Consider the following 26,396-nt stretch of genomic DNA (forward strand, 5'->3'; position numbering starts at 1 on the left):
AAGAGCCTGCCGAGGGGTTAGGCCGGTGCTGGGGCCAGCGAGGCCGGCATCGGAGCCTGCCTTGAGGCAAGGCCGGTACTGGGGCCTCTGAGGCCGGGATCGGAGCCTGCCGAGGGGTTAGGCCGCTGCTGGGGCCAGCGAAGCCGGCATCGGAGCCTGCCGTGAGGCAAGGCCGGTACTGGGGCCTCCGAGGCCAGGACAAGAGCCTGCCGAGGGGTTAGGCCGGTGCTGGGGCCAGCGAGGCCGGCATCGGAGCCTGCCTTGAGGCATGACCAGTGCGAGGCCGGGATCGGAGCCTGCCGAGGGGTTAGGCCGCTGCTGGGGCCAGCGAAGCCAGCATCGGAGCCTGCCGTGAGGCAAGGCCGGTACTGGGGCCTCCGAGGCCAGGACAAGAGCCTGCCGAGGGGTTAGGCCGGTGCTGGGGCCAGCGAGGCCGGCATCGGAGCCTGCCTTGAGGCAAGGCCGGTACTGGGGCCTCTGAGGCCGGGATCGGAGCCTGCCGAGGGGTTAGGCCGCTGCTGGGGCCAGTGAGGCCAGCATCGGAGCCTGCCGTGAGGCAAGGCCGGTACTGGGGCCTCCGAGGCCAGGATAAGAGCCTGCTGAGGGGTTAGGCCGGTGCTGGGGCCAGCGAGGCCGGCATCGGAGCCTGCCTTGAGGCAAGGCCGGTACTGGGGCCTCGAGGCCAGGATAAGAGCCTGCCGAGGGGTTAGGCCGGTGCTGGGGCCAGCGAGGCCGGCATCGGAGCCTGCCGTGAGGCAAGGCCGGTACTGGGGCCTCCGAGGCCAGGATAAGAGCTTGCCGAGAGGTTAGGCCGGTACTGGGGCCAACGAGGCCGGCAGCGGAGCCTGCCGTGAGGCATGACCAGTCCTGGGGTCTCCGAGGCCGGGATCGGAGCATGCCGAGGGGTTAGGCCAGTGCTGGGGCCAGTGAGGCCGGCATCGGAGCCTGCTGTTTGGCAAGGCCGGTACTGGGGCCTCCGAGGCCAGGATAAGAGCCTGCCAAGGGGCTAGGCCGGTGCTGGGGCCAGCGAGGCCGGCATCGGAGCCTGCCTTGAGGCATGACCAGTGCTGGGGCCTCCGAGGCCGGGATCGGAGCCTGCCGAGGGGTTAGGCCGCTGCTGGGGCCAGCGAGGCCGGCATCGGAGCCTGCCGTGAGGCAAGGCCGGTACTGGGGCCTCGAGGCCAGGATAAGAGCCTGCCGAGGGGTTAGGCCGGTGCTGGGGCCAGCGAGGCCGGCATCGGAGCCTGCCGTGAGGCAAGGCCGGTACTGGGGCCTCCGAGGCCAGGATAAGAGCTTGCCGAGAGGTTAGGCCGGTACTGGGGCCAACGAGGCCGGCAGCGGAGCCTGCCGTGAGGCATGACCAGTCCTGGGGTCTCCGAGGCCGGGATCGGAGCATGCCGAGGGGTTAGGCCAGTGCTGGGGCCAGTGAGGCCGGCATCGGAGCCTGCCGTTTGGCAAGGCCGGTACTGGGGCCTCCGAGGCCAGGATAAGAGCCTGCCAAGGGGCTAGGCCGGTGCTGGGGCCAGCGAGGCCGGCATCGGAGCCTGCCTTGAGGCATGACCAGTGCTGGGGCCTCCGAGGCCGGGATCGGAGCCTGCCGAGGGGTTAGGCCGCTGCTGGGGCCAGCGAGGCCGGCATCGGAGCCTGCCGTGAGGCAAGGCCGGTACTGGGGCCTCCGAGGCCAGGTTGAGAGCCTGCCGAGGGGTTAGGCCGGTGCTGGGGCCAGCGAGGCCGGCATCGGAGCCTGCCGTGAGGCAAGGCCGGTACTGGGGCCTCTGAGGCCAGGATAAGAGCCTGTCAAGGGGTTAGGCCGGTGCTGGGGCCAGTGAGGCCGGCATCGGAGCCTGCCATGAGGCATTACCAGTGTTGGGGCCTCCAAGGCTGGGATTGGAATCCTGCCAAGGGGTTAGACCGGTGCAGGGGCCAATGGCCAGCATCGGAGCCTGGCGTGAGGCAAGTTCACTCCTGCGGCCTCCAAGGTCGGGACCAAAGCCAGCTTAGGGGTTTGACCGGTTCAGGGGCCAGTGAGACCAGAACTGGGTCCTCCCATGAGGCAAGGCCGCTGCGTGAGCCAGCGAGGTCTGGATCAGTCCACTGAGTAGCCAGGCCACTACTGGGACCATCAAGAGTGGGATTGGTACTTGCAACGCAGCATGCACAGAGAAATATCGCAGAAAATATAAATCAGACGCTTCTCTTAATCAGCAATAACTAGGAGGAAAAGGGCAACAGGAAGAGGTTGAGCTATAGAAAGGGCCCTATAGTGAAGCAACTAATGTGATCAATCAGAGGGTATGTAATACTGGAGGACGGAGCCTCTTTAAAATGCAGGAGGTACATAAACAAATGTATCAAAGTAAATCACCAAAGAAGTGTGGGATGGAGGGAGGGGGAGGGAATGGGACGGGGGCTGGAGGAGGGCTAATTGGATGATGTGTGCTTGTATATCCTCTCAAGTCTTGTACTCCAATGTGATTGATATATGACTACAATGCACCAATTTAAAAAATAAATTAATTAAAAAAAAAAAAAAACTAAAAAAAAAAAAAAAATTTCTGTTTGTATGAATAAATTGTAATAAAAAAAAAAAACAAAACAAAACAAAAATAATAAAGTGGCTGAGAGTAGAGCTAGGAGGTAAAATGCCTCTGGGCTCAATTCCCAGTATATGCACCCCACCCCATCCCCCCAAAATAATAAAGGTTTCAATCTCTTTGGTTTGAGCTCTAAAAACAGCAAGTATCTCTGTAGTTTTATTGCAAGTTATATTGTCATATAAGCCTATGGATTTCTATCAACACTGATTAAGGTTCATGAAAAGGAGATTTTCCTTAGCTGAGTACTTACTCCAAGGTAATGGCCATCGATGAACACGACAGGGAGGGAAGGAGCTTCGGAAACTCGCTGGCATCGCTCATCCAACTCTTTTCCATATTCCCCATTCAGAGCTATGTTTTTCTCTTCAAACTTTACTCGATGGTTTTGGAAGATCTTTCTAACGAGTTCGCATCTCTCAAAGGTTGTCCTCACCACACGAAGGCAAGTGGTATAAATCACCACACGGTCAAATTCTAGGTCAGTTGATGGTTGCTGAAGGAAAAACATTTCAAGGTAAATACATTTGCTTTATTTTCTTATGTTTTACCATGTAAAACAATGAACTCATGTTAGCAAGTGTCTTATATATTAAAGACATACAATAAAAGTAGAATAAGCACCTTATTTATAATTTGAGAACATGTCTTTTTAAGATAGAACTTTTGTAATGACGTACTTTCTTTTCCCTTCTGAGTAGCATATCAAATATTGGCCTATCTCAGGACTTTCCCAAACACATTCTGTGAAATTAGAATCACATTAACACCAAAACCAAATAAAGACAGCTTAAGAAAACTATAGACCAATATCATTGACGAACTTTGATATAAAACTTCTAAACAAAATACTATCAACACACATTCAAAACCACATCAAGAAAATTATACACCACAACCAAGTCAGATTCATCCGAGGGATGTAAGGCTAGTTCAACATGCAAAGAACAATCCATGTAACTCACCACAAAAACAGAACTAAGGACAAAAATCACATGATCGTTTCAATAGATGCTGAAATGGCATTTGACAAGACCCAACACCTATCCATGCTAAAAACATTGCAGAGAATCATAAGAGAAGAAACTTTCCTCAACATTATAAAGGCAATATTCAATAAACCCATAGCCAACATCATTTGAATAGGAAAAACCTTCAAGAACTCGTTTTAAAATTAGGAACAAGATAAGGATGACCATTACCACTCCTTTTCAATGTAGTACCCAAGACTCTAGCCAGAGAAATAAAGCAAAGGAAAGAAACCAGAGGAGTACGAATAGGAGAAGAAAAACTGAAACTATCTCTATTTAAAGATGACATTATATTATACTTAGAAAACTCAATAAATTCAACCAAAAGACTTTTAGAACTGATTAACAAATTTCAGCTGTCTGGATACAAAATTAATCTAAAAATAATCAGAAGCTTTTCTCTATACCCACCATAAGTTTACTGGAAAAAATGTAGAAAACATTTCCATTCACAATAACCTCAAAAACAATAAAAATAAAATACTTAGGAACAAATCTAACCAAGGCAGTAAGCCACCTCTACAAATAAAAGTTATAAAATATTAAAGAAAGAAATTGAAGATCTTAGAAGTTGGACAGATCACCCATACTCTTGGATAGGCAGAAAAAAAGATCATCACAATGATCATCCTTCCAGAAGTAATCTACAGATTCAGTGCATCTCCACTAAAATACCATGGTCATTCTTCACAGATTAGAAAAATTAGTCCTTAAATTAATTTGAAACAACAAAAAGACCAGAAAAGCCAAAATAGTTCTCAGCAATAAGAACCAAGCAGGAGGCATCACAATACCTGATTTCAAAATATACCTCAGAATCATAGTAATAAAAACAGCATGATATTGACACAAAGGCAGACTCATAGACCAATGGAGCAGAACAGAAAATTCAGAAACAAATACACCCACTTATAGCCATTTGATTTTTGTCAAAGAGGCCAAAAACGTACAATGGGGGGAAAAAAATAGCTTCCTCAACAAGTGCTGTTGGCAAATCTGGTTGTCATTATGCAAAAAAGTAAATAAATCTCACTTTCTCACCTTGCACAAAAGTCAATTCAGATGAATCAAAGACCTAGAAATTGGGCCAGAGACTTTGCAGGTACTTGAAGAGGGCATAGAACAACACTCCAACATATAGGCATGGATAATAACTTCCTCAACAAGACCACAAAGGCACGAGAAATTAAAAATGAGGATTAATATATAAAATTTAATTAAACTGAAGAGTTTCTGTGCAGCAAAGGAAACTATATAGAGCCTTAAGAGAGAGTTGACAATGTAAAAACATCTTTTTCAGCTACTCCTTTGATAAATCTAGAATATCTAGAATATATGAAGAATTCAAGAACTCAAAGTTATGGGTCATATACACAGTGGAAGTCTTCTCAGCCATAAAAAGAACAAAAGTATGTCATTTGTGGGGAAATTGATGGAAATGAAGAAAATTATGCTAAGTGAGTCACAAAAAGTGATGGATAGGATGTTCTCCCTCATATGCAGATGCCAGGGAGAAATTGGAATACAGGAGGGACAACAGACAATGGAGAAGTCTTAGTAGAGTTAAGGAAAGGAGCTAACTGAAAGAGGTGGTAGCGAGGAGAAAGTCTTGAAGAAGAAAACACCTCAATGGTCATGATGTACAGACACAAACGTATCTAGCTAATCAATGTGTTGAGCACAGGAAGGTGGGGAGGAAGAGTGAGTGGGTTGGGAAGTGGGAGAGAGCTCAAAAAGTACTGTCTGCATGTCTGCCTCTATCATTCTGAACTTCATTAAGATATATGATTACAATACAAGAGGAAAAATAAAAGTTCTATCTCAAAATCGCGAGGTCTCACATGCATTGCTAAAATGGTATGGATTTAGATAGCTCCCTATTCAGAAACAAGGTAGCAGTGTTGGAAGTGAATCTTGGTTGCTAAGAAGGGGTTGATGTGAGACCAAAGCCTTGGAATCTCTCTCTCTCTCTTTCCACTTCCAACAGCATATCCTGAGATCGGCAATCCCGAACCTCACATGGACTGAACCTCTAAATCTCAACTGTGAGCAAGTAAATCTTCCTTCCTCTAAGTTGTGGTCAGTCTTTGAGGATTATAGCTATGAGAATGTTGACACAGACAGCTATCATGGGGTAAATAAAATAGCAATGCTAAACTATTTCCTGATGTTTTTGTCGATATTGGTTTTTTTGTTTGTTTTTTAGATTTTTATTGGTGCATTATATTCATACATCATATTGGGGTAAAAAACTTGTGTGGAAATACATGTACACAACACCCATTTAGCCCCTACCCAATTCCCACCCCAGTCCCTCCTCATCCCTCCTTCCCATGCTTGGCTTAGTGGTTGACTTCGATATGTTTAAGTACATTGTGTGTTTTATAGAATTTCCATCTTCCCCCACCCCTCCCCTTATTTAGGTTGTCTTGATTGTTCAAATCTACCATTGATCCAACAATACCAATTCTGGCTATCTATCCAAACGAAAGTAAACCAAACTACCAAATTAATGCATGTGTATCAATGTTCATAGCTGCACAATTCACCATAGCCAAACTATGGAACTAGACAAGATGTCAATATTGTCCAATTACAACATCTGCACTAACACAAAGTAAACTATGCCCCAGAATAGGCAAGGTTAGCATTTTGCTAGTAGCAAAATTTTCTGCATTGCATTTTTACCAAGATTTATAGTTTTTTGAACCACAATTTCTTGCTAATAAAATGACCTGTATCCCAGGATTGTTCTGAGATTGAAGAAGTACTACATGTGTGCATGTGCTCTGTTGAGTGACTGGGCTTCAACCTTCAGTGATAAGGCTCTGCCACAAGGAATACAGGGTTGGAAGGGCTGGACGGTGAGTCCACAAAACTGACAGAAGAGGGCAGGGCCAAAGCAGACACTAAAGAGACACAATGGAAAGGAGGAGGGAAAAAGCACTTGAAATCAAGGCAAAGATTGCCTTGTCTTAGAATCTTTTTCTAAGATTCTTTTTCTTAGAATTTTTTTTCCAGAAATCAATGACTGCTTGCCTGGGAAACTCTGCCCATATTGCGAGAGTGTGCTGAAGGGCCAAACCAAGAAGGTACTTACATCCACAGGAGAGCTCCTCTTCTTCCATCTCACAGTCTCATTTGAAAGAGACTAAATATAATGGAACTATAACATGAGTCCCAGGGATTATGAGTCTTTGAAAATATAACTACATGGCTTGAAATACTCATTAAGTCAAACTCTGATTGGAAACCATTCCAGGCAGCTAAATATTAAAATCAGCCATACTAATCATCACCACTTTTTGTATTTAAAGAAGTCAGACTGGGCATGGTATTGCATGTGTAATCCTAGTACTCGGGAAGCTGAGATAGGAGGGTTACAAGTTCAAAGCCAGCCTCAGCAATTTTGAAAGACTTTGTATCAAAATTAAAAAATAAAAATGGCCGTGGATATAGTTTAGAGGTAGAATTCCCCTGGGTTCAATCCCCAGTACCCTCAAAAAACTGAGATTGAATATAGAACCAATTTGGAGTAGGAAGTATGCTTACATATTAGAATAAGCTACTTAGTAGAATATCCTCAAAAATTTTTATTGCACAATTTTTCATATGGTTTTGAAGTTAATTTTCCTAGAGGTAGAGGAAAACTAGAGTTAGATCAGATGATTTCTCAAACCCATTTTCATTTTTATAATATAAATTTTAAATGATATTGTCTGTGGCCAAAATATAAAAAATAAAACCTCTTCTATATTTGTCTCATTTTTCTATCCCACAACAGATTTGTCAAAGCATCTGGCCAGAAATCTAAAAATAGCCTCTGGATGGCTCACTGTCCCTCTTCTGCCTTCCTGCAGGTTGCCATGGGAATAGTGTAATGACTGATGGATGGAAGCGACTGAAACGGCATGGAGAAGCCACTGTGATCACAGCCTGCTGCTTCTCCCAGAGCCACCTAGAGAGTGATAAAGGCAGGCCAGTTCCTCCTTTCTGTTAATTAAAAAGATGAATCTTAGGGGTGCCTTCAAGCCTCACACAACCTACAGCAAGCACAGATGTGTTGAAAAGGGAAAGACATTGCTACAAACAAGAATAAGTGTCACCAAAGAGCCAGCCCGTGGCTTTAGCCTGTGCTTGGCCCTGCAATGGTCTCTGTGAAATAATAAGTACTTTCGTCATCTGCTCATCTTGAGACCATCCCAAAGGCTTCACACCCAGTGGAACTGCCTCTGGAATTCAGGCCAATAATCAAGTCCAGCCATCCTCACAGAGGATCGGCTCCTCCCACTGGAACAAACCCAGTGGCTTATTCTCACGCTCCCTTGTGTGTCCAGCCTGACCCTGATTTGTGAAGTCCTCCTAGAATAGCTACCTAGCCTTGTTCAAAAACATCCCTGAATCATCAAGAACCTAAAATCAGCCTGTCATGGTGGCACATGCTTTTAATCCCAGCTACTCCAGAGGCTGAGATAGGAGGATTACAAGTTCAAGGCCAGTGTGGGCATTTTAGCAAGTGCCTTTTTCAAAATAAAAATTGGAAAATGTCTGAGAATGTAGCTCAAAGGTATAGTGCTCCTGGATTTAATCTCCAGTACCACAAAAACAAGAACAACAAAAAGAACCCAGAAGCCTCTCTCATTCCATCTCAGACAATTCTAGGCATTCTAGTCTCGAGTAAAAACAAAAATTGTAGTTCTGGGGATTGAACCCAAGCTAAACCTCAACCCCCTCCATGTTTTAGTTTCAGAGTCTCACTAGGTTGATGGGAGTCTCATTACTTGCTGAGGCTACCCTCGAACTTCTGATTCTCCTATCTCAGCCTCCAAAAAACTGGGATTACAGGTGTATACCACCACACCCACCTCTTGAATAAAAACGTTTTAAAAAATAAAGTAAAAAACGTCTTAAATGGTAATGGCAGACATAATGTTAATAATTCTGCATTCATTTAATCCTCACAACAGCACACATGGTATTGCTGTCTGGGGCTCAGAGATGATCCTTGGCTGAGTGAGAGAGTTCAAGGAAATTCGCTCAAGTTAGAGTGTGGGAGCCCTGCTCTGTCCAGACCTAAGCTTCTGAAGCTCCATGTTGTTCCACTTCCCCTCCCCATTACAAAGTCATCCCTAGCTTATGCTGCCCTGGAGCAAACCCCACAAGATAAAGCTAATCGTTGTGATGCCAAAAGGCCTGGCTCTTTACTAAATTATGCTACCACATTTAACAGTAAGTTGCATCACACAAGGAGCATTTTCAAGCATTTTACTTGTTTAGTCTAAATTAAAAGGCCCCTATGAGATAGATAAGGTGCAGAGATCTTTTTACCTTCCTCCTGCAGGCAAAGAGACAAAGCGATTGACACAGAGTCCTGCAGTGTGTGAGAAAGCAAACTGGGATTAGACCCAGATCTCTTGATTATCAGGCATGATGCCATCCTGGCTCCAGGAATGGTCTTTAACTAGTAGGCCCAAGCCAGAGGAAGCAGGGCTGCACACCTTTGCAAAATGTTTACATGGATTGCTCTTTCTTCCTTTCCTTGCTGCTCCATGAACCCTGTACTGAAATGTGTGACATGAGATTGCTCATTTTTCTTTTATGTTTTCTTTCTTTCTTTCTTTTTTTTTTTTTTGTGTGTGTGTTGTATGTGTGGTACTAGGGACTGAACTCAGGGGTACCCTCTGAGCTACACCTTCAGCCCTAATCCCTAATTTTTTTTTTTTTTTTTTTTTTTTTTTTGGTGGTACTGGGGATCCTGGAAGCCCTTCTACCTCCGGAATACATTCCCAGACCTATTTTATATTTTTTATTTGGAAACAGGGTCTCTTAAGCCATCGTGGCTGGCTCCAAACCAGCGCGATCCTCCTGTCTCCACCTCCCAAGCGCGGGGCTTACAAGCGTGCTCCACCACGCCCGGTTTAGCCCTAATTTCTATTCTGAAACAGAGCCTTACTAAGATGCTGGGGGTCTCCCTAAATTGCTGAAGCTATCCTCAAACCTGTGATCCTCCTGATTCAATCTCCTATGTACTGGGATTACAGACGTGTGCCACCATGTCTGGCTATAAGGTGCTTCTTATTACTGAATTTAATAAACAAATAAATCCCTGCCCACACTACTTTCAAATCACTTTGAATTCTCACTCTTGCATGTAATATGATTTAAAAGCCCACTTTGCCCACACCAGGTTCCTCACTGTTTATTTTCTGAACCTATTTCCATTCCAACTGTTCTTCTCATTCAGTTTTAAAGAAGAATGATGAGGCCGGGCGTGGTGGCGCACGCTTGTAATCCCCGCGCTTGGGAGGCGGAGACAGGAGGATCGCGCAGGTTCGAAGCCAGCCGCGCGTGCTGGTTTATGAGACCCTGTTTCCAAATAAAAAAGTATAAAAAATAGGTCTGGGAGTGTAGCCCGGAGGTAGAAGGGCTTCCAGGAACCCCAGTACCACCAAATAAATAAATAAATAAATAAATAAATAAATAAATAAATAAATAAGAATGATGAATGTGTTCCTTTGCCACACACCCCTTCCCACACTTTGACCACAAAATATTCTGTGGTGTGTGTGTGTGTGTGTGTGTGTGTGTGTGTGTGTGTGTGTTTGCAGGTCTGGGAATGGAACCCAGGGGCATTCGACCTCTGAGCTACAGCCCCTGCCCTATGTTTTTTTTTTATTCTTTATTTTGAAACCAGGTCTCACTGAGTTGCAGAGGGCCTCACTAAGTAGCTGAGGCTGTCTGCGGACTGTGATCCTCTGGTTTCAGCCTCCCAAATGCTGGGTGTGTGTGTGTTTTATGGTGAACTATGGAACTTTGAGTGAAACTTCTCCATATCCTTCTGTAAGATGCAAATAATAAAAATAATTATAAAATCATTTATTACATGCATAATTAGATACAATTCTAGGGACTGTAAATGAGGTTTTACATGTGTGATTTTTGTTATCATACACATGAGGATTATGATCCAGATTCTACAGTTAAAAAAATTAAGGCATGGAAATAAAACTAAGGAGCCCAAATAACTCTGGAGGAAAAGAGCAGAACCAGAATTTGAGCCTTGATTGGCATCCTAAGTCCTTGCTCTTTCCTTAGGAGAATGTTACATAACCCTGTTAATTACAGGTGACCAAAGGCCATCCTACCCTAGAATGAGTGGCAAATTGGCCCCTGAAGGTGTTACAGTTGTAATGGCTCTGTGGACTCCTTTCCTTTATTCAACTAAAATTTGTTGAATAGGAAAATTAAAACTGATAAGCAGTTTGGTGCAGCTTTAACAAGTCTTTATTACAAAACCAGTAGGAAATAGAAAGAGAAGGAGAAAGCAGCATGCTGGCACACATGCTGGATGGCCCAAAAGTGGAACAATGACCCCTTTTCAGGACCCCAGCCTTTAAATATATTTTGTATTGGTATCATCTTATCAGCATTACCAAGGCAATGGGCTAGTAGCTTATTTCTTAGGCAGGTGGTGCCTCTTTGCCTCTGAACAGTGTACTTACTAAGTGCAATAATCAATAGTCTACCTGGCTTCTGCCTCTATTGTATTGGGAAGTATTGTATGCTCATCAACTATGGGTGCTTTGAAGCAGCAGCATATAGAGTTTATCTTTCCTATACCCAGGCCAGGTCACAAAGGAGAGGAAGTAAACAGAAGCACTGATTTCCTATATGTATTTTTCGGGCTAATGGCTTCAATTGTCTCTAAGGCTTTTAAGGCTAAAGGCCCTAATTTCCATTACAACCTTATTATAGGTTAATCATTTGAAAAATAGGGAGAGAGAGAGAGAGAGAGAGAGAGAGAGAGAGAGAGAGAGAGAGAGAGAGAGAGAGGGGAGGGGGAGGGGGAGAGGGAGAGGGAGAGGGAGAGGGAGAGGGAGAGGGAGAGGGAGAGGGACAGAGAGGAACTCTGCATTGTAACAGCTGCCGCCCCTCCCAGCCTGAATACCTGTGTAGCACCCTGGCTCTGACTGTTTTTTACATTTTGGAAATCAATACCAATTTTTCAATACCAGCAAAAAGGGGCTATCACAGGTCAATCTTAGAAATCCCATTGCCATCCCTTCACTCCATTCTAACCTCTGATTAAATGTCACCTGTTCCCTATCACCTAGGCAAAAGAACCCCTCCATCCTCGTACCTAATTTTTGTCTTTAAAGTACTTAGTACTACAGTATGTTATACTGTATATGTTTATTGGTTCACTATATCTAAAAATAAAGTCTAACTCAATAAAAATCAAAGACTTAGTTTTGTTCACTAGGACCAAGAACTTAGAATAAAGCATGATACATACAAGATGCACAATAAATGTATTCTGACCTCTCTTCCATATATGTTTAGTTAGAATTTGATTCGAATTTCTTCTTAGTAACTAAATAATCTTGAATTAGTTACTCAAACTCTTTTCTAGTTTTCTTATCTGTAAAACAGGGGCACAAATGCCTACTACATAAGGATTTGTAAAGACTAAGTAACAGTGAATAAAAACAAAAAACCTTAACATGAGAACTGATGCATAATAAACACTCAGTAAATAGCATGTTATTTCTGGGTGTGGTGGTGCACACCTGTGATTCCAGTACTTAGGAATCTGAGACAGGAGGATAGCAGGCTCAAGGCCAACCTCAGTTACTCATGAGTAGTGAGGCATCAGTAACTTAGCAAAACCCTGTTTCCAAATATAAAATAAAATAGGGCTTGGGGTTTATCCCAAAGGTATAATGTCCCTGGATTCAATCCCAGAACCACAAAAAAGGCATGTTATTGTTTTTTTTATTAATGTCATCATTATTATAAAATGTTATTGACACATCACCACCACCACCACTATGGTTATAAAGAAAAAGTCCAAAGCATAAGCTCAAAAGGCAACATGTACCTTTACAGTTACATGATGAACTAATAAAATCTGTTATTTTCCATGTTAAGTTTCCATTTATGTTTGGGATGTGCCATCAATTCTAGGAGTCAAAGTGACAAGTCAAAGTATATTTATCAAGTGTAAAAAAGAAGTGTCTCCTGTTCCAAGTTCTGTTGCCCCCTTTGTGTATGATATAAAAGAAATATATGAACATAATCTTTGCAGGTCATGATTTCTGTTGCTATTGGTTTCTGTTTGGTTCATTTTCTAAGATCATACATATAAACAAATTTCAATTACATTCTTAGGAATTGTCTATTTGTCCAAATCAATTACTAAATTGGCCCCCAAATTAGGTGAAAAGTCAATGCATCTAATGTTTCCTCCACATTCTCAGATTCTTTTTAAAAGGTTCAGTTAAGCAGAAACAACATTGCTGAATATAGCACATCTGAGTTCATAAAAATGAAGACACCGTCTTAACCCACCAAAGAGACCTTAAAAGAGGGTTGGAGTTCCACCAGCTCAGTATTAAACAAGCAGGGAATTGATCAAGCACTTCCTGTGCTTAATTAGTGGAAATCTGAATTTTTACCTTTTTTTGAAAAAGGAAAAAAAGAAACACTAATTTTATCACATTCCTTCACAGTAGTAATAGCCAGGGCTTGACAGCAGTCATACCACTTAGACAGCCTGGGTCTCATGATGCTGTATTACATCATTAAAATCATATAGATGATTTTATTCACTGACATTGTCTGCAACAGTCCTGTACAAACAAGTTTGGCATGCAGAATCTGGGCTAGTTTGTTCAAATACACATTTTATATGAGAAGAAACTGATGCCTACATAGTTTATTTACTGAATTAAACTTTTCTTTAGGAAGCAACACATTACAAAGGAAAGAAAACCAACCTTTTTTTTTTCTTTTGGTCAACTAACATTTTTTAAATTTGTATTGGTGCATTATAAATTACACATATTAGTGGTATTTGTTACATATCTGCCATGCACATAATAAAATGTGCTGAATTTCATCTTGAGCCGTTGCTTTGGCCCTCAGTAGCTGTGATGGTTAATTTTATGTGTCACTTTTACTGAGTCATCTGCTGCCCAGATACCTGGTTAAGCATTGTTTCTGTTGTGAATAGTGCTTCTGGAGAGATTAGCATTTAACTTGAAATTAGCAAGATGATGGCCCTCCCTAATGTAGGTTGGCAGCTTTCAGAGGACTTGTTCTTTTCTACATGATGGCTCTGCTTCAGCTAAGACCTCAATACTTCTGTTTCTCTGGCCTGCAGACCCAAACTTGAGTCCCTTAGCTCTCCGGTTCTCAGTCCTTCAACCTACATCACTGGTTTTTCCTGCGTCTCCAGCTTGCACATTGCACATAGTGGGACTTCTCAGCCCCCATAATCCTATAATTTAATGCCATGAATACATGTGAGAAGAGGGAAAAAGGAAGTACTGGGGAATGGAAGTGGCCAAATTACAGATGTACATGTAAAAATAGATCACAGTCAATCCCATTATTATTTATGTGTAGTTAAAATGTACCAGTAAAATATTTTGATAAAATAAACTTCTTCTTAAGTACAGATACCTCTCTATGTAGATAAATATAGATATGGATAGATATAGATATAGATACAGTATTGGTCCTATTTCTCTGGAGAACTCTAATATAGCAACTGAATGAATTGGGGAGCTCAATAGACTTTTCTGGGACTAGGTTTTCTCTTCTCTTCTTTGGGAGCAACTGTAATCTAGCTCATGAGGAAGTTGTAGTAGTCTATGCAAAATGCACCTGAAAATGAATTGTCAATTATAAAACTTTACAAGCAGGCCAGTGTCATTACTGCTCAGAGTTATGACTGGAAGAAGATGGATGAAGATCTTATTTGGAAATCTCTCCTGGAAACCATGTCCCAACAAGTGTGTCTTTCTTCCAATATTAATACTGTGGTTTCTATAGGAATTGTTACAGGCATTATATATTAATATTTTAGATTTGTTCATCTTTTCAGATAAAACCAGTATCAAGGGGAACATCAACATCACCATATTCAATCCCAAAGTATGGACTTTGACATTAAAAAAAAAAAAACACTTAAAAGCCAGGCAGCAAATAAATCAGGAACATTCAAAAAATAGAGATATTTTTAAAATACTTCCTCTCGCAACATTTGAAATATTTAAATCACAAATGTCAAAGCAAAAAATGTCTAAAACATTGGACATTGGCATCAGAAAAAGTAGTTATAACCCATGCTAATCATTTTCACAATAGCCTTCACCTTACTTTTCAAAATCCCTGATGCTCTTAAATGAAAATCCCTGATGCGTTGCCACTTTCCCAAATGAATACACATCATGAATAAATGTCAAACAACAAAAAAACAAAATGGCCTCAATTTTCTATACCAAGGAAAATGCCTAAATAATCAACTAAAAGAAGCCAATTCTTTTTATTGTATTTGGACATGATAAGAATCAACTTTAGGGGCTGAAATGCCTATACCACATCTCAGCTTGATGTTTTCATAAATCCCAGGGCCAGAAAGAGAAGTGGGCTTTCCAGAACAGTGAAATTTCCAGAACAGATTTTGAACTAAGAGCCACAATGCCAGTGGGAAGTCACAAGCTGAGAAAATTCCCCTGGCCTAGGACAGATTCCTCATTCCTGCTTCTAGGTTCAACTGAGGTCCTCAGGCTTCTAGGTTCAACTGAGGTCTCTCTGATAAGACTGTGGAGCATGCTACCAACCTCACCTAAGTATTGTCTTTCCCTGTATCTTTAATACTGTGCTCAAGAGAAGTAACTGCTGGAGAACAGTGATGGGAAGATTAGCAGCTGATGAATGAAGTTAATATGTGTTTGATGAGTTGTGAGTCCTTTACCTTTATATGTAGGATGTAGGGTAGGTGTTGTTATTATATCAACTTTATAAATAAATAACTGAGGCACAGAGAAGTATGGGTTTGGCCTAAAGTCAGACAACTAGTAACAGATGGAGCTAGTATTTGATTCATTTAAATCATAGAACTCAAAACTTTATATGACCTTATCAATTAATTATACTGACTCTGACTCTGCCCCATTTCATTTGGTAAAGAACATGAAATTAGAATGACTAAGATAGAATTTACAAATTCTCGAGTATCATAGAGATTTTTAAATAAGTAGTATATTAAGTTCTTATTGCTGATATTACCACAAATTTAGTGTCATAAAACAACACTTATCTTAAATTCTGAAGGTCAAAAGTCCCAGATGGGTTGCAGTGTCCAGAAATCAAGGTGTCAACAAGACTGCACTCCATATAAAGGCTCAGAGGAGAAGCCATTACCCTGCCCTTCCCAGCTCTAGAGGTTACATAGGGATTATGGTCCCTTTCTCCATCTTCAAGTACACTACTCCAGTCTCTGTCTCCTCTTTGACTTTAGCCTTTGATCTCCATCTCTTATAAGGACACTTGTGATTAAATTGTGCTTACCTAATAGTCCAGGATAACTTTCCCATCTCAAGATCCCTAGCTTATTTACAGTAAGCAGACTTTTCTCTGAGGTAATATATTCATGAGTTCTGGGGATTAAGAGATAGATGGCTTTGAGCAGGAGATTCAGTAGCTATTATTCAATAGTCTACCACCCACAGACAAAGTACCTGATCATAGATATAGAAAAATAAAAGAATTCAAGTGACACAACAGGAAAACAGAAAGGAAACTTGATGATTATCTAGTACAACTCAAACAAATGTATGGTGATGTCAAGAATATACACAAACTTGTAGTTATTTGCCTAGCTCTTCCTCCTATGCTAATCATCTGGCTTTAAAAACACAACCTGCTAATAGTTCTAATTAGGCAAGCTTGAAACACAATGTTCTTTGAAAGCCCTTGATAAAATAATTTGTAAATTGACTTATTCTCCAAGTTTCTACTTAATAAATAGAAAGATAATTTTGAATTATGCAACTATAAACATAGATATGCATACATTATCCTGATAGTTTTATTTCCATTTTGAGGGGAAGATATCCAGGAGTGGTATATTTGGTCATAGGGTAGGTTCATTCCCATTCTTCTGAGGATCATCCACACTGTTTTCCAGAGTGTTTGCACGAATTTGCAATCCCACAAAGAGTGTATCAAAGTTTCTACTTCTCCACATACTTTCCAGAATTTGTTACTTTTTGTATTTTTAATGATTGCCATTGTAGCTGGGGTGAGGTGAAATCTCAGGGTAGTTTTGATTTGCATATCTCTAATTGCTAATGATTGTGAACATTTCTTATACATTTATTGGTCATTTGTATTTTTTATTAGTCACAAAAAGTAAAATGTCAGTATTCTCCATCATATGTAGAAGCTAGGGATAAACTGGGACATAGGAGGGACTCCAGACAGAAGAGGAAAACCTCCGAGTGAAGAAGGAGGCCTAAGAAGGGAGATAGGAGTGGGGAAGAGGGAAACATCTCAATGGTCATGATGTACAAACACAAACCAATCACTTTCTTCACAGAAAAGAAGGGGCAGGGAAGAAATAAGGAGTAACTCAAGGAGGGCTCAATGAATCCTGTGCATGTATGCCTCTATCCCCATGAACTTAAACAAGATGTATGATTACACTGCACCAATAAAAAAGAAAAAAAGAAATGAAAAGTTTATTTTAAAAAGCAAGTATATTAGAGAAAGGGAGATGACCTGCCTGTGTCTTATCTGTTTTATATTCTCTTCTCTCTCATATCTTGCAATATGCTTTGTCTGCCATTGTCAAACAAGTGTTAGAAATTGCTATAGAAATATGATACTAAGCATGACCAAATGAAAGAGGTCCTTTGCATTACATCAAAAGGAAAACATAAATGAAAATATTCAAAATTTCTGCATAAAGCCAGAGGTTAAAATTGCCCAGGTGCTTCACAAAGGAATCTAGGTAATTTTTCAGTTCAGCTTCAAAGAGAACTGACAAATTATTCTTAAGATATCAAAAGCAAGAAAACACTACCTTTCCATCTCTTCTGAAATTTTCTCAAATTGGGCTGCTTTAATAAAAGTACCTAAATTGTGAGCCACATGAAAGCTACCCAAGCATATGTGCAAAACAATGCTCAAAACATTAAAAGTCTTATCTTTTCAAATAGATACTGTGCCATTTTTGTAACGACTGATATATGTCTGCAAAGGAAGTTTAATGCTTATTATTTATTGGAGATAAAAGTGAGAATTAAATGTGGATGTTTTTAAACAACATTGGTCACAGAATCATTATCAGAAAGAAGAAAACAATTATTTCTGGGAATGTCCTTCATCATAATCTTTTTGTCTTGCTCCTGGAGCTTTATACTAGAAATTATTAGATTTGGAAGATTCAGCCACTAAAAAAGATATCTCACTAAATTATTGAATCTACATGTAGTTTCTTTAACTGATGTATTTTATTGTGAATAATTTACATTGATAACCCAATCATCCCTGGAAAAATAAAAATATTCAGTGAATGAATCCTGTATTTAAGGCAATATGTTAACTGAAGGTATTTGTTCTCATTATAATCCTACAGCATGCTTTGCAATAAATTTCATTATTCTGTCTTATCGACAAGAACAGTGAGTCCCAAGGAAGTTTATAATTTTCTCAAGGTCACAAACACTTGAAACTTTCTTCCCTTTCCTAAGTTTTTCCCACATGTTCCTTCTCCATGTTCAGTAATAGTTATTCTTTCTCATATGCATTCTGGTTCCCATGAGTTTTCAGCTACATCTGCTGACCACCTCCATATCTCTGGTAACCTTTTTCAAAATTTTAACAGCTACTTAAAAACCAGAACCCCCTAATGTAAGTCTTTAGCTCAGATTCTTTTCCAGCAACCCAGACCTGAAATAATGCTACCCATGCCGCATTTTGGATATGCTCGCCATACACTGAATTCAGAGTTATCTAAGCTAGCATCATCACCTCCACTAAGGCCTATCAGCCGATTGCCACCACTTTCCATGCCCCATAGTCTATATAGGTCAAGACTTGTCAATACCACTTTCTTTGTATATTTTAACCTTTCTGCTCCCACTCTTATAGCCCTAACTCAGGATCTCACAATTTCTCACCTAGATTACAGCAGCCCCTTACCTCAAAAATACATCATTCTCCAGAATTCCTACACATTTTTATTACCAAAATAAAACCTGGTTGGGCAATTCCTTGGCATAAAATAGTAATAAGATAATGGCTTCCCATAGCTTCAAAGATAAAAGTCAAATACTTACCCAGAAAGCCCCCCTTTGATGTGACGCTGCCTCTTTCCTTAGCCTTGACTCATAATCCTCCTCCCAATGTATCCATTATTTATTTGACTAATATTTATCAAGTTCTATGGTTTAATATTTATCAAGTTCTATGTACAAAATTCTCCAGACACACAAAACTGCTGCAGCATGTTCTGTATTCCATCCACTGACTCTTCACCACTGTCAACTCTCTAAGATAAAAAGCTCATGTTATGTAATTACATATCCTCTGGTCTTAATGGAATCTCTGGAATATGAACAGAGACATTGCTATGGCCTGGATGTCACTGATCCCCAAAATTCATGTGTTGAAACCTAATTCCCCATGCAATTGCCTTTGAGTGGTAATCAGAAATGGGATTAGTGTTCTTATAAAAGAGGACAGAGGAAGCTGGTTTAAATCTTCTGCCATGTAGATACAGCAAAAGTCACTATCTATGAGAAAAAGCCCTCATCAGACACTGAATTTACTGACAACTTGATCTTAGAATTCTAAGGTTCCAGAACTGTAAGAAATAGATGTCTGTTGTTTATGAATGACCAGGTCTAAGGCATTGTGCTATAGAAGCCCAAATGGTCTAAGCAGACATTATTTATGCATCTGTTGAATGGAGAACAAACCAAAATTTGAATCTAAGGCTATCTGATCCTAAAGTCTATATATACTCTTTGCAATGTGATATAATAATACACTCAGGCTTGGTACAGGGAAAAATCAAGGAAAAGTAAAAGTCCCCCAAGTTTTTTAGTCCAAAATAAGCAAGTCAGCAATATTTTATTAGTACATCAAAGTGATTGTTACTTAAGGAAGCATTTGAACTGGACTTTTTCTCATTAACAAATTTTTTATATAAGGTTATTCTTATCAGTACCTGAGACTGAAATGCAGGTAACTGGAGTTGCTTGGCTGCCTCCGTGGGTGCCCATCATTCTGCACAGGATGCTTTGATAGCACTTGCCTCCAACTGAAAGCACATTGTCAGGCCACAAGCTGCAGGCTCTGCATCACACAACTGACCTCTTACCCCAAATGCTGTGATGCATTCACACAAGCAGTAAAAGCTTTCTCAAGGTCCTACTGTGCCATTTTTAATAACATGCAACAAAGAAAGAGGTCAAAAGACCCATGTTTACAATCAAAGAAAATAATGTATGGTTTATTAAAGTTAATGATTTCAGAAACATTGAAGAGTAAAAGTATGAAATGGTGCTCAAAAATAAGTATTTGCAAGAGGGGAAAAATTTAAAAACAGTGATTTCTTAGATTAACCACCTCTAATAAAAAAGGAGAATATTATCATTATCCAACAGAATGTGGTTAAAAACTTTTGCAGATGTTCACTGTGCCTGAAAAAACCCTAGTCTGCTGTCCTTTATCATCATACAACTATATACCTGGTAGCACCTATTGATGTGTCTTCTAAAAAATTTATAAGGATATAACTTCCCTCTCTAGAGGTGAACTTATACTCCAAATCCATTTGCCATAGCTACAGCCAGACATGGAAGGTACCTATCACCAAGGCTCCAAAGCTATAAGAGGATAAGCATCGAAGATGTCAAACCTGGTGTTATCCCCTGAAAAGATGGTGAAGGAAGAAAGCAGCAGAAATGATAGTGAAAGGGTCCTGACAGCATTTCCACTCATTGTTCATTTCCATCCCCGCAGTGGTCATGGTTTATGTACATGAGTCAATAAATCCCTTTCTGTATTGCTTGGCCGGAGGGTCATTGTTTGTTTTAGTTGTTCATGTTTCTGTCATGAGTAATGTGTCTCTGTCCATTTGGGTCACTATAACAAAATAGCCTAGGTGGCCTAAAACAACAGAAATTTGTGTCTCATGGTTGTGAAAACTGAGAAGTCCTAGATAAATAACCCAATCAACAGATTCTGTACCTGAGGACAGCCCATTCCTCATAGTCAGCCACTTCTTGCTTAGTCTGATGAGGCAGAAGAGGCAAATGAGCTGTCTCTGCCCTTTTTTTTTTTTTTTTTTTTTTGGTGGCACTGGGGTTCCTGGAAACCCTTCTACCTCCAGGCTCCACTCCCAGACACCTATTTTTTATATTTTTATTTGGAAATAGGGTCTCTTAAGCTAGTGAGGCTGGCTTCAAACCTGAGCAATCCTCCTGTTTCCACCCAACGCTCTGCCCTCTCTTTTTTAAATTGCTAATACTTTCCATGAGAGTGAAGCAGAGTGGCTAATCACTGCCCTAGGGCTCACCTTAGTGCCTTCATGTTGGGGGTTAGGTTTCAGCAAATTAATTTTGAAGGGACACAAATATTCAGAACATAGCACTAAGCAAGACAAGCACTAATGTAGTAACCAGGATCCCAGGAGATTCACTGAACTGTATAAATTAAGTGTTTGCACTTTATAAAAAAAATTTCTAGAAACAGAGCTTTTAAAAGAAAGGCAAATGGAAGTTTTCACATGCTGGTGAGATAACCCCATCTTCACAAGCATGTGTTATCTGGGCTTGAATATAATGAGCACAGATCTCAGCAGTGCTGGCTGACCGCCTTCTCATGCTGATAGTATTATGAATTCTGAATTTAGAGGCAGGAAACCTTAATTGTGAATCCTATGTTGAGCACTCTGCAGTAAGATGACCTATTGCTAATTGATTCCCACATTCCTAAGATAGGTAAAAACCCATCTGCACACTCATGTCACCCAGCCCTTATGAAGGTCAAGATGAATGGCATGGTTATTCTTTGTACAAAGATGTATAAGGGACTGCTACTAATTACTGGCACTGTCCATGGCTCAGTGCTTGAACCTTTGGTATCTTTTTTATAAATCCCTTCCTTGAAGGAGTCACCTATTAGATTACATAATCCTACTCTTAGCCCCTAATTAATATGTCTTCTCTTTCTCATTTATTTTGCAGTGTACATGGACATTTCCTTTTTTTTTTTACACTTTTAAAAATGTACACTAATTGGTGCACTGTAATCACACATCATTATGAAGTTTACAGTGATAGGGATGTACATGCACGCACACAGTACTTGCTGAGCCACCTTGGTGTGTATTAAGCTAGGCATCCAGGACCCTGGTCTAAAGACTAATTCAGAAGCTCTGGAACTCAGCTCAAGGATCGTTTTACTATCAAGTATTTCTGGTGATTTATAAAAGTTTGGAAATAAATACTGAACTTAAAATCAAAACACCAGAGTTCTTCCCTGAAGACCAGCACACTAACTGGGTAACCACAGGAAATTTAACTGCTGAGGTTTCACTTTCAGGATGTTTCCTTTTTATTTTTACCCCCAACTCTTCTTTCAAGCATCACAAGAGTCAAGAGTAGCCATTTACAAAGCAAATGTTCTGTTTTAGTCCCTAGGCTAAGTATTTTCTTGTGTTATTGAAACTCTGTAGAGTGCCTTTATTTTTTTTAGAAAGATCTAGAAGCTGATACTCAGAGAAATAAAATTATTTGCCCTAGATCACAAAGCTAAAACGTGGAAAAATATAAATAAACTCTGGTACCTCTACCTCCCAACCGGGAATGTGACACTTTCCACCAACTTCTCACATCTCAGTCTTCCCATGGAGGAATTTTGGCTTCTGCTTGCTTTCTCACCCTCTCTTACCTCTTCTCCCTTACTCTTCAATCTATACTAATATTATGTCATTTATTCATTCATTCATTCATTCATTCATTCATTTTGCAGTGCTGAGAATTAAACTCAGGGCCTCACACATAGTAGGCAAATTCTCTAGCATCCTTAGCCCCTATGCCATTTATTAATGGCATCTGTCCACCAAGCAGATTGTAACTACTTTGAAGGCAAAGTTTAGGTCTTTGAAATCTTTTGAATTATTTTCATTTATTTTTGTGTTATTTTCTGCTCCTAAAATAAAGCTGAAAATAGGTATACAGGGAAGATGTTAAATCTTCTAAAATTCCTATAAGAGGCAGGATACATTACCTTGGCTTCTCAAAGTGAGATCCATAGATCTCTAAAATGGGATGTCTTGCGATGCAGGTCCCAAGTGCTACCTTCACTGATTTTAGTGACTGCTGCCCTGTGACTTTTATACACACTTTCAATTGCAAGTTACTGAAGCTTGAAGTCTCTCAATGTTGTTGCCGTAAGACTGAATTTTAAATAGCATGTTCTATTTGCACCCCATCAAGAGCAAACAAACATTCTACAGATGTTTGCCTATTCCTATGACTGTCAAGGGATAAGTCTGTCATCTTTTTTTTCCTTGTTTTTATCAATCTTACTGAGAGTTCATAATTAAAATTTCCCACTGAGCTGCTAGTGGGAGTCAGGTCCAAGCAACTAGCCTGCTTTATTTCATTTCTTGATTTTGTGAAAAGAAAGACTACAAATAAAATCTAAAAACTAAAAAATTGAGTCATTTTCAAAACACTCATATTGCTTTAAATATGAACTTGCCAATCTTTACTAGTTATAGATGCTTCGCATTGCATCCATCTTAGATCTAGAGTGTTAAGATTAAATATATCACCGTACTTTCTGTCATATTTTGTAGAAATGATTTCATTGTTGTTACCATGCCTACTATCAGAACAGTATCTTATTATAATGCTCTAGTCCCACACAAATAATTTTAACTCTACTCCCTCTTTTAAAGATAGCACAAGGACAAGCTGTGAATCGAAACCCTCAGTAAAAGATTTAGGCTCAAGTTACTATTGTAGGCTTGGGTATATGCCAGATTAATAAGGAAAAAGGCTTATTGATAGTTTCCAAACTTAACCCACCCATATCATTATAAAAAAAACCTGGGAGGACAGTGTTAACATTGCCACATACCTTAAATATGCTTGTTTTCTTTTTGTTTGTATTTCTTATAGGGAGATAATATTATCCTCAAGGATTTATACCCTTTCCCCACTGATGTGTACCAAAATATGACTGATTATTTTTAAGCAAGCCCTCAGTCTTTATCCTTATATAGAAACTGGATATAAGCAATTCTAACTAAAGTAGATGTAATGGTACCTGGGGATGGTGCTAGGCTAGGAAGCAGAAGTCCCAGATCTCATTTCCAGTTCAATCACAGCTTCCAGGTTTGCATACAGTCTATCTGGAACTCACCTGCCTCCTTATTATAAAGGAGGAGTAGATTAAATCAAGGGCCATAAAACCAAGGAGCTAAGCAGGTAAATTAATTGTATGGAGCAAAATGGCAATATAATCCTATAGAGAATAGTGAAGATTCTGCGGAACTAAGTTTTGATGCCCCTCAAGAGGCATTCAGGTTAAAGATAATTTTAAAGCACTGTTATACAACCAAACCTTTAAAATCAAACTCAGTCTTCAGGCTACTCATAATTCCTGAATTAGAGGCATTTTTAGTACCCTCTAGCTTTATTCATAAACAGTATTATTCTAAAATAGTAAGCAATGGTAATTGAAACCACCAAAGGTAACAATAATCGCTAACATTTATTTAGTGTTTACTATATGCCCAGATCTTATCTAGTCTTAGCTTTCAGAAATTCATTTTAATTCCTCACAATTCAATGAGGTAGGTTTATTGTTATAAATTCTCTTTTCCTGGGGCTAGTCCAGTTACATTTTTGTATGTATAAGAATTATCATGGCACCACACAAAAGAGTGAAACAGGTTTAATTTATTTCATAATTGACTAAATATTCACATAATAAACCTTAATAAAGAGACTTAATGAAGAATAAAAATAACATTTGCAAGTTAGGAAAGATTTTACATGAAAACATTATTAAATGTTCTACTCCATTAAAAATAAGATATAAACAAAGTTACTTTGTTATCTCTATATTGATGGAATAGATTATGTGCTTAGAAGACTAATTGCTATTATAAGCTAGAAAGTAAGAAAAAAAGTTTTATAAAAAGTGAATTTCCTAAAATGTTGATTTTTTTATTTAATTTAATTTAATTTTATTTTATTTTTGTGGTACTATGGATAGAACAGGGGAATTCTACCTCTGAGCTCCACCTTGGCCCTGTTTTTTATTCTTTATTCTGAAACAGGGTCTCACTGAATTGCAATGGGCCTCACTAGGTAGCTGAGGCTGTCCACAAACCATGATCCTCCTGTCTCAGCCTCCCAAATGCTGGGATGACAAGAGTGCCCCACCATGCCCGGCTATTGATAATTTGTAAAGTTAAAAGAAAAAAAATCCTTTATCAATCTTACTGGAAAGTTAATCCAGTGATAGAACCAAATTATTTTAAAAGTTTCTCAAAACTAATTGATATTGTCCCTTAACCAGATTATTGTAATATATTACAGTCACAATCTGATCACAGAAACTATCTTCATCCAAAATGTCAAATGAGATTTAAAACAGAACAGTTTGAATTTCTGGTTTTGCTTCCAACATGTAAAGATCTTGAGGTTGGTTACTCCCATCATTACAAGAAAAGCTGATGCAAGTAAAAAAGTAATGACTTCTCTTGGGTCCATGAAAGAACCAAACTTGCCAAAGAGCCACCCTGAAACTAGAAGAGATAGATGCAGACCGATGTAGCTGAGATCTGCTCTCTGAAAGAAAATTCATCAAAGCTATAAACTAATAGAACACTTAAATGGTAAGTTTTTATCTTTTTCTTCTACTTCTGTGATATTTTCAAATCGATCCATAATAATTCTGTATATTTAGGGGTACATTATGCTAATCCATATATATATAATGATCAAATTGGGGGTACAGAATAATAATTCTATATATGTAATGATCAAATTGGGGCAATTCGCATTTTCTCCCCTTAGATATGTGCCATTTCTTTAGGTTAAGAAGCTCTGAATGCCTCTCTTCTAGCTGTTTATAAAGTATATAATAAATTTTTGCAAACAGCCAAGTGTTGTGCATACACCTGTAATTCTAGTATGTGGGGGGCTGAGACAGGAGGATCAGAGGTCCAAGAATAGCTTCAGCAATTTAGCAAAACCCTAGTCAACTTTGCAAGAATAAAATCTGTTTCAAAGTAAAAAATAAAAAAAACAGGGTTGGAGTGAGCTCAGAAGTAGAATGTCTCTGGGTTCAACCTGCAGTGCCAAAAAAATAAAAAGCAAACTTGACTATAGAGCACTAGAACTTATTCATCACGTCTAACTGTGTTACCCAACCTGTCTCTATACTCCTTCCCCTATCCTTTCTAGCCTCACCAACCACTATACTCCTCTCCTATGAGATCTTTTTTTTATGTTTGTACATATGAGTGAGAACATGTGATAATTGACTTTCTGTTCCTGGTTTATTTCATAATGCCCTCCATTTTCAACCATATTGCCACAAGTAATAGGATTTTATTTTTTTTTTATGTCTGAATAATATACCATTGTGTATGTATTTTATTCATACCTTCATCCATCAGTTATAGTCAGTTATATTCATATTAAATGGAATGTAAATGGAAATTTTTATAAATTACTGGTTACCAAGTATAGACTAGCATAAAAGAGAGATAGTCCAAGTAACCACAGTCTTAGGGTTTTCCTGAGATCTTCATTGATTTTACCTCCAAGAACCCTAACATATGTGAAAAGAGAGAAAACTGGGAATATCATTATTGATACCTATTAGAATATTTAAACTATACACAAAACTGTATAATGATATTTGAACAGAATTATAGATT

The 26,396-nt window shown here is 39.7% G+C and overlaps 1 protein-coding gene across 1 annotated transcript in view; it reads right to left on the minus strand.

Moving 5' to 3' along the window:
• The window catches only part of GRXCR1 (glutaredoxin and cysteine rich domain containing 1), a gene marked incomplete at both ends in the record, with an annotated part of 130,737 nt that overhangs the window by 53,213 nt on the left and 51,128 nt on the right, over positions 1-26,396 (minus strand). Inside the window, one exon of the mRNA XM_080698169.1 lies at positions 2,848-3,090. Coding sequence (XP_080554295.1) covers positions 2,848-3,090 — 243 coding nt within the window. The remainder of the gene's footprint in view (positions 1-2,847; positions 3,091-26,396) is intronic.

Source organism: Muscardinus avellanarius (genome assembly GCF_963383645.1).
Source record: "Muscardinus avellanarius genome assembly, chromosome: 6".
In the NCBI taxonomy this organism is placed as follows: Eukaryota; Metazoa; Chordata; class Mammalia; order Rodentia; family Gliridae; genus Muscardinus; species Muscardinus avellanarius.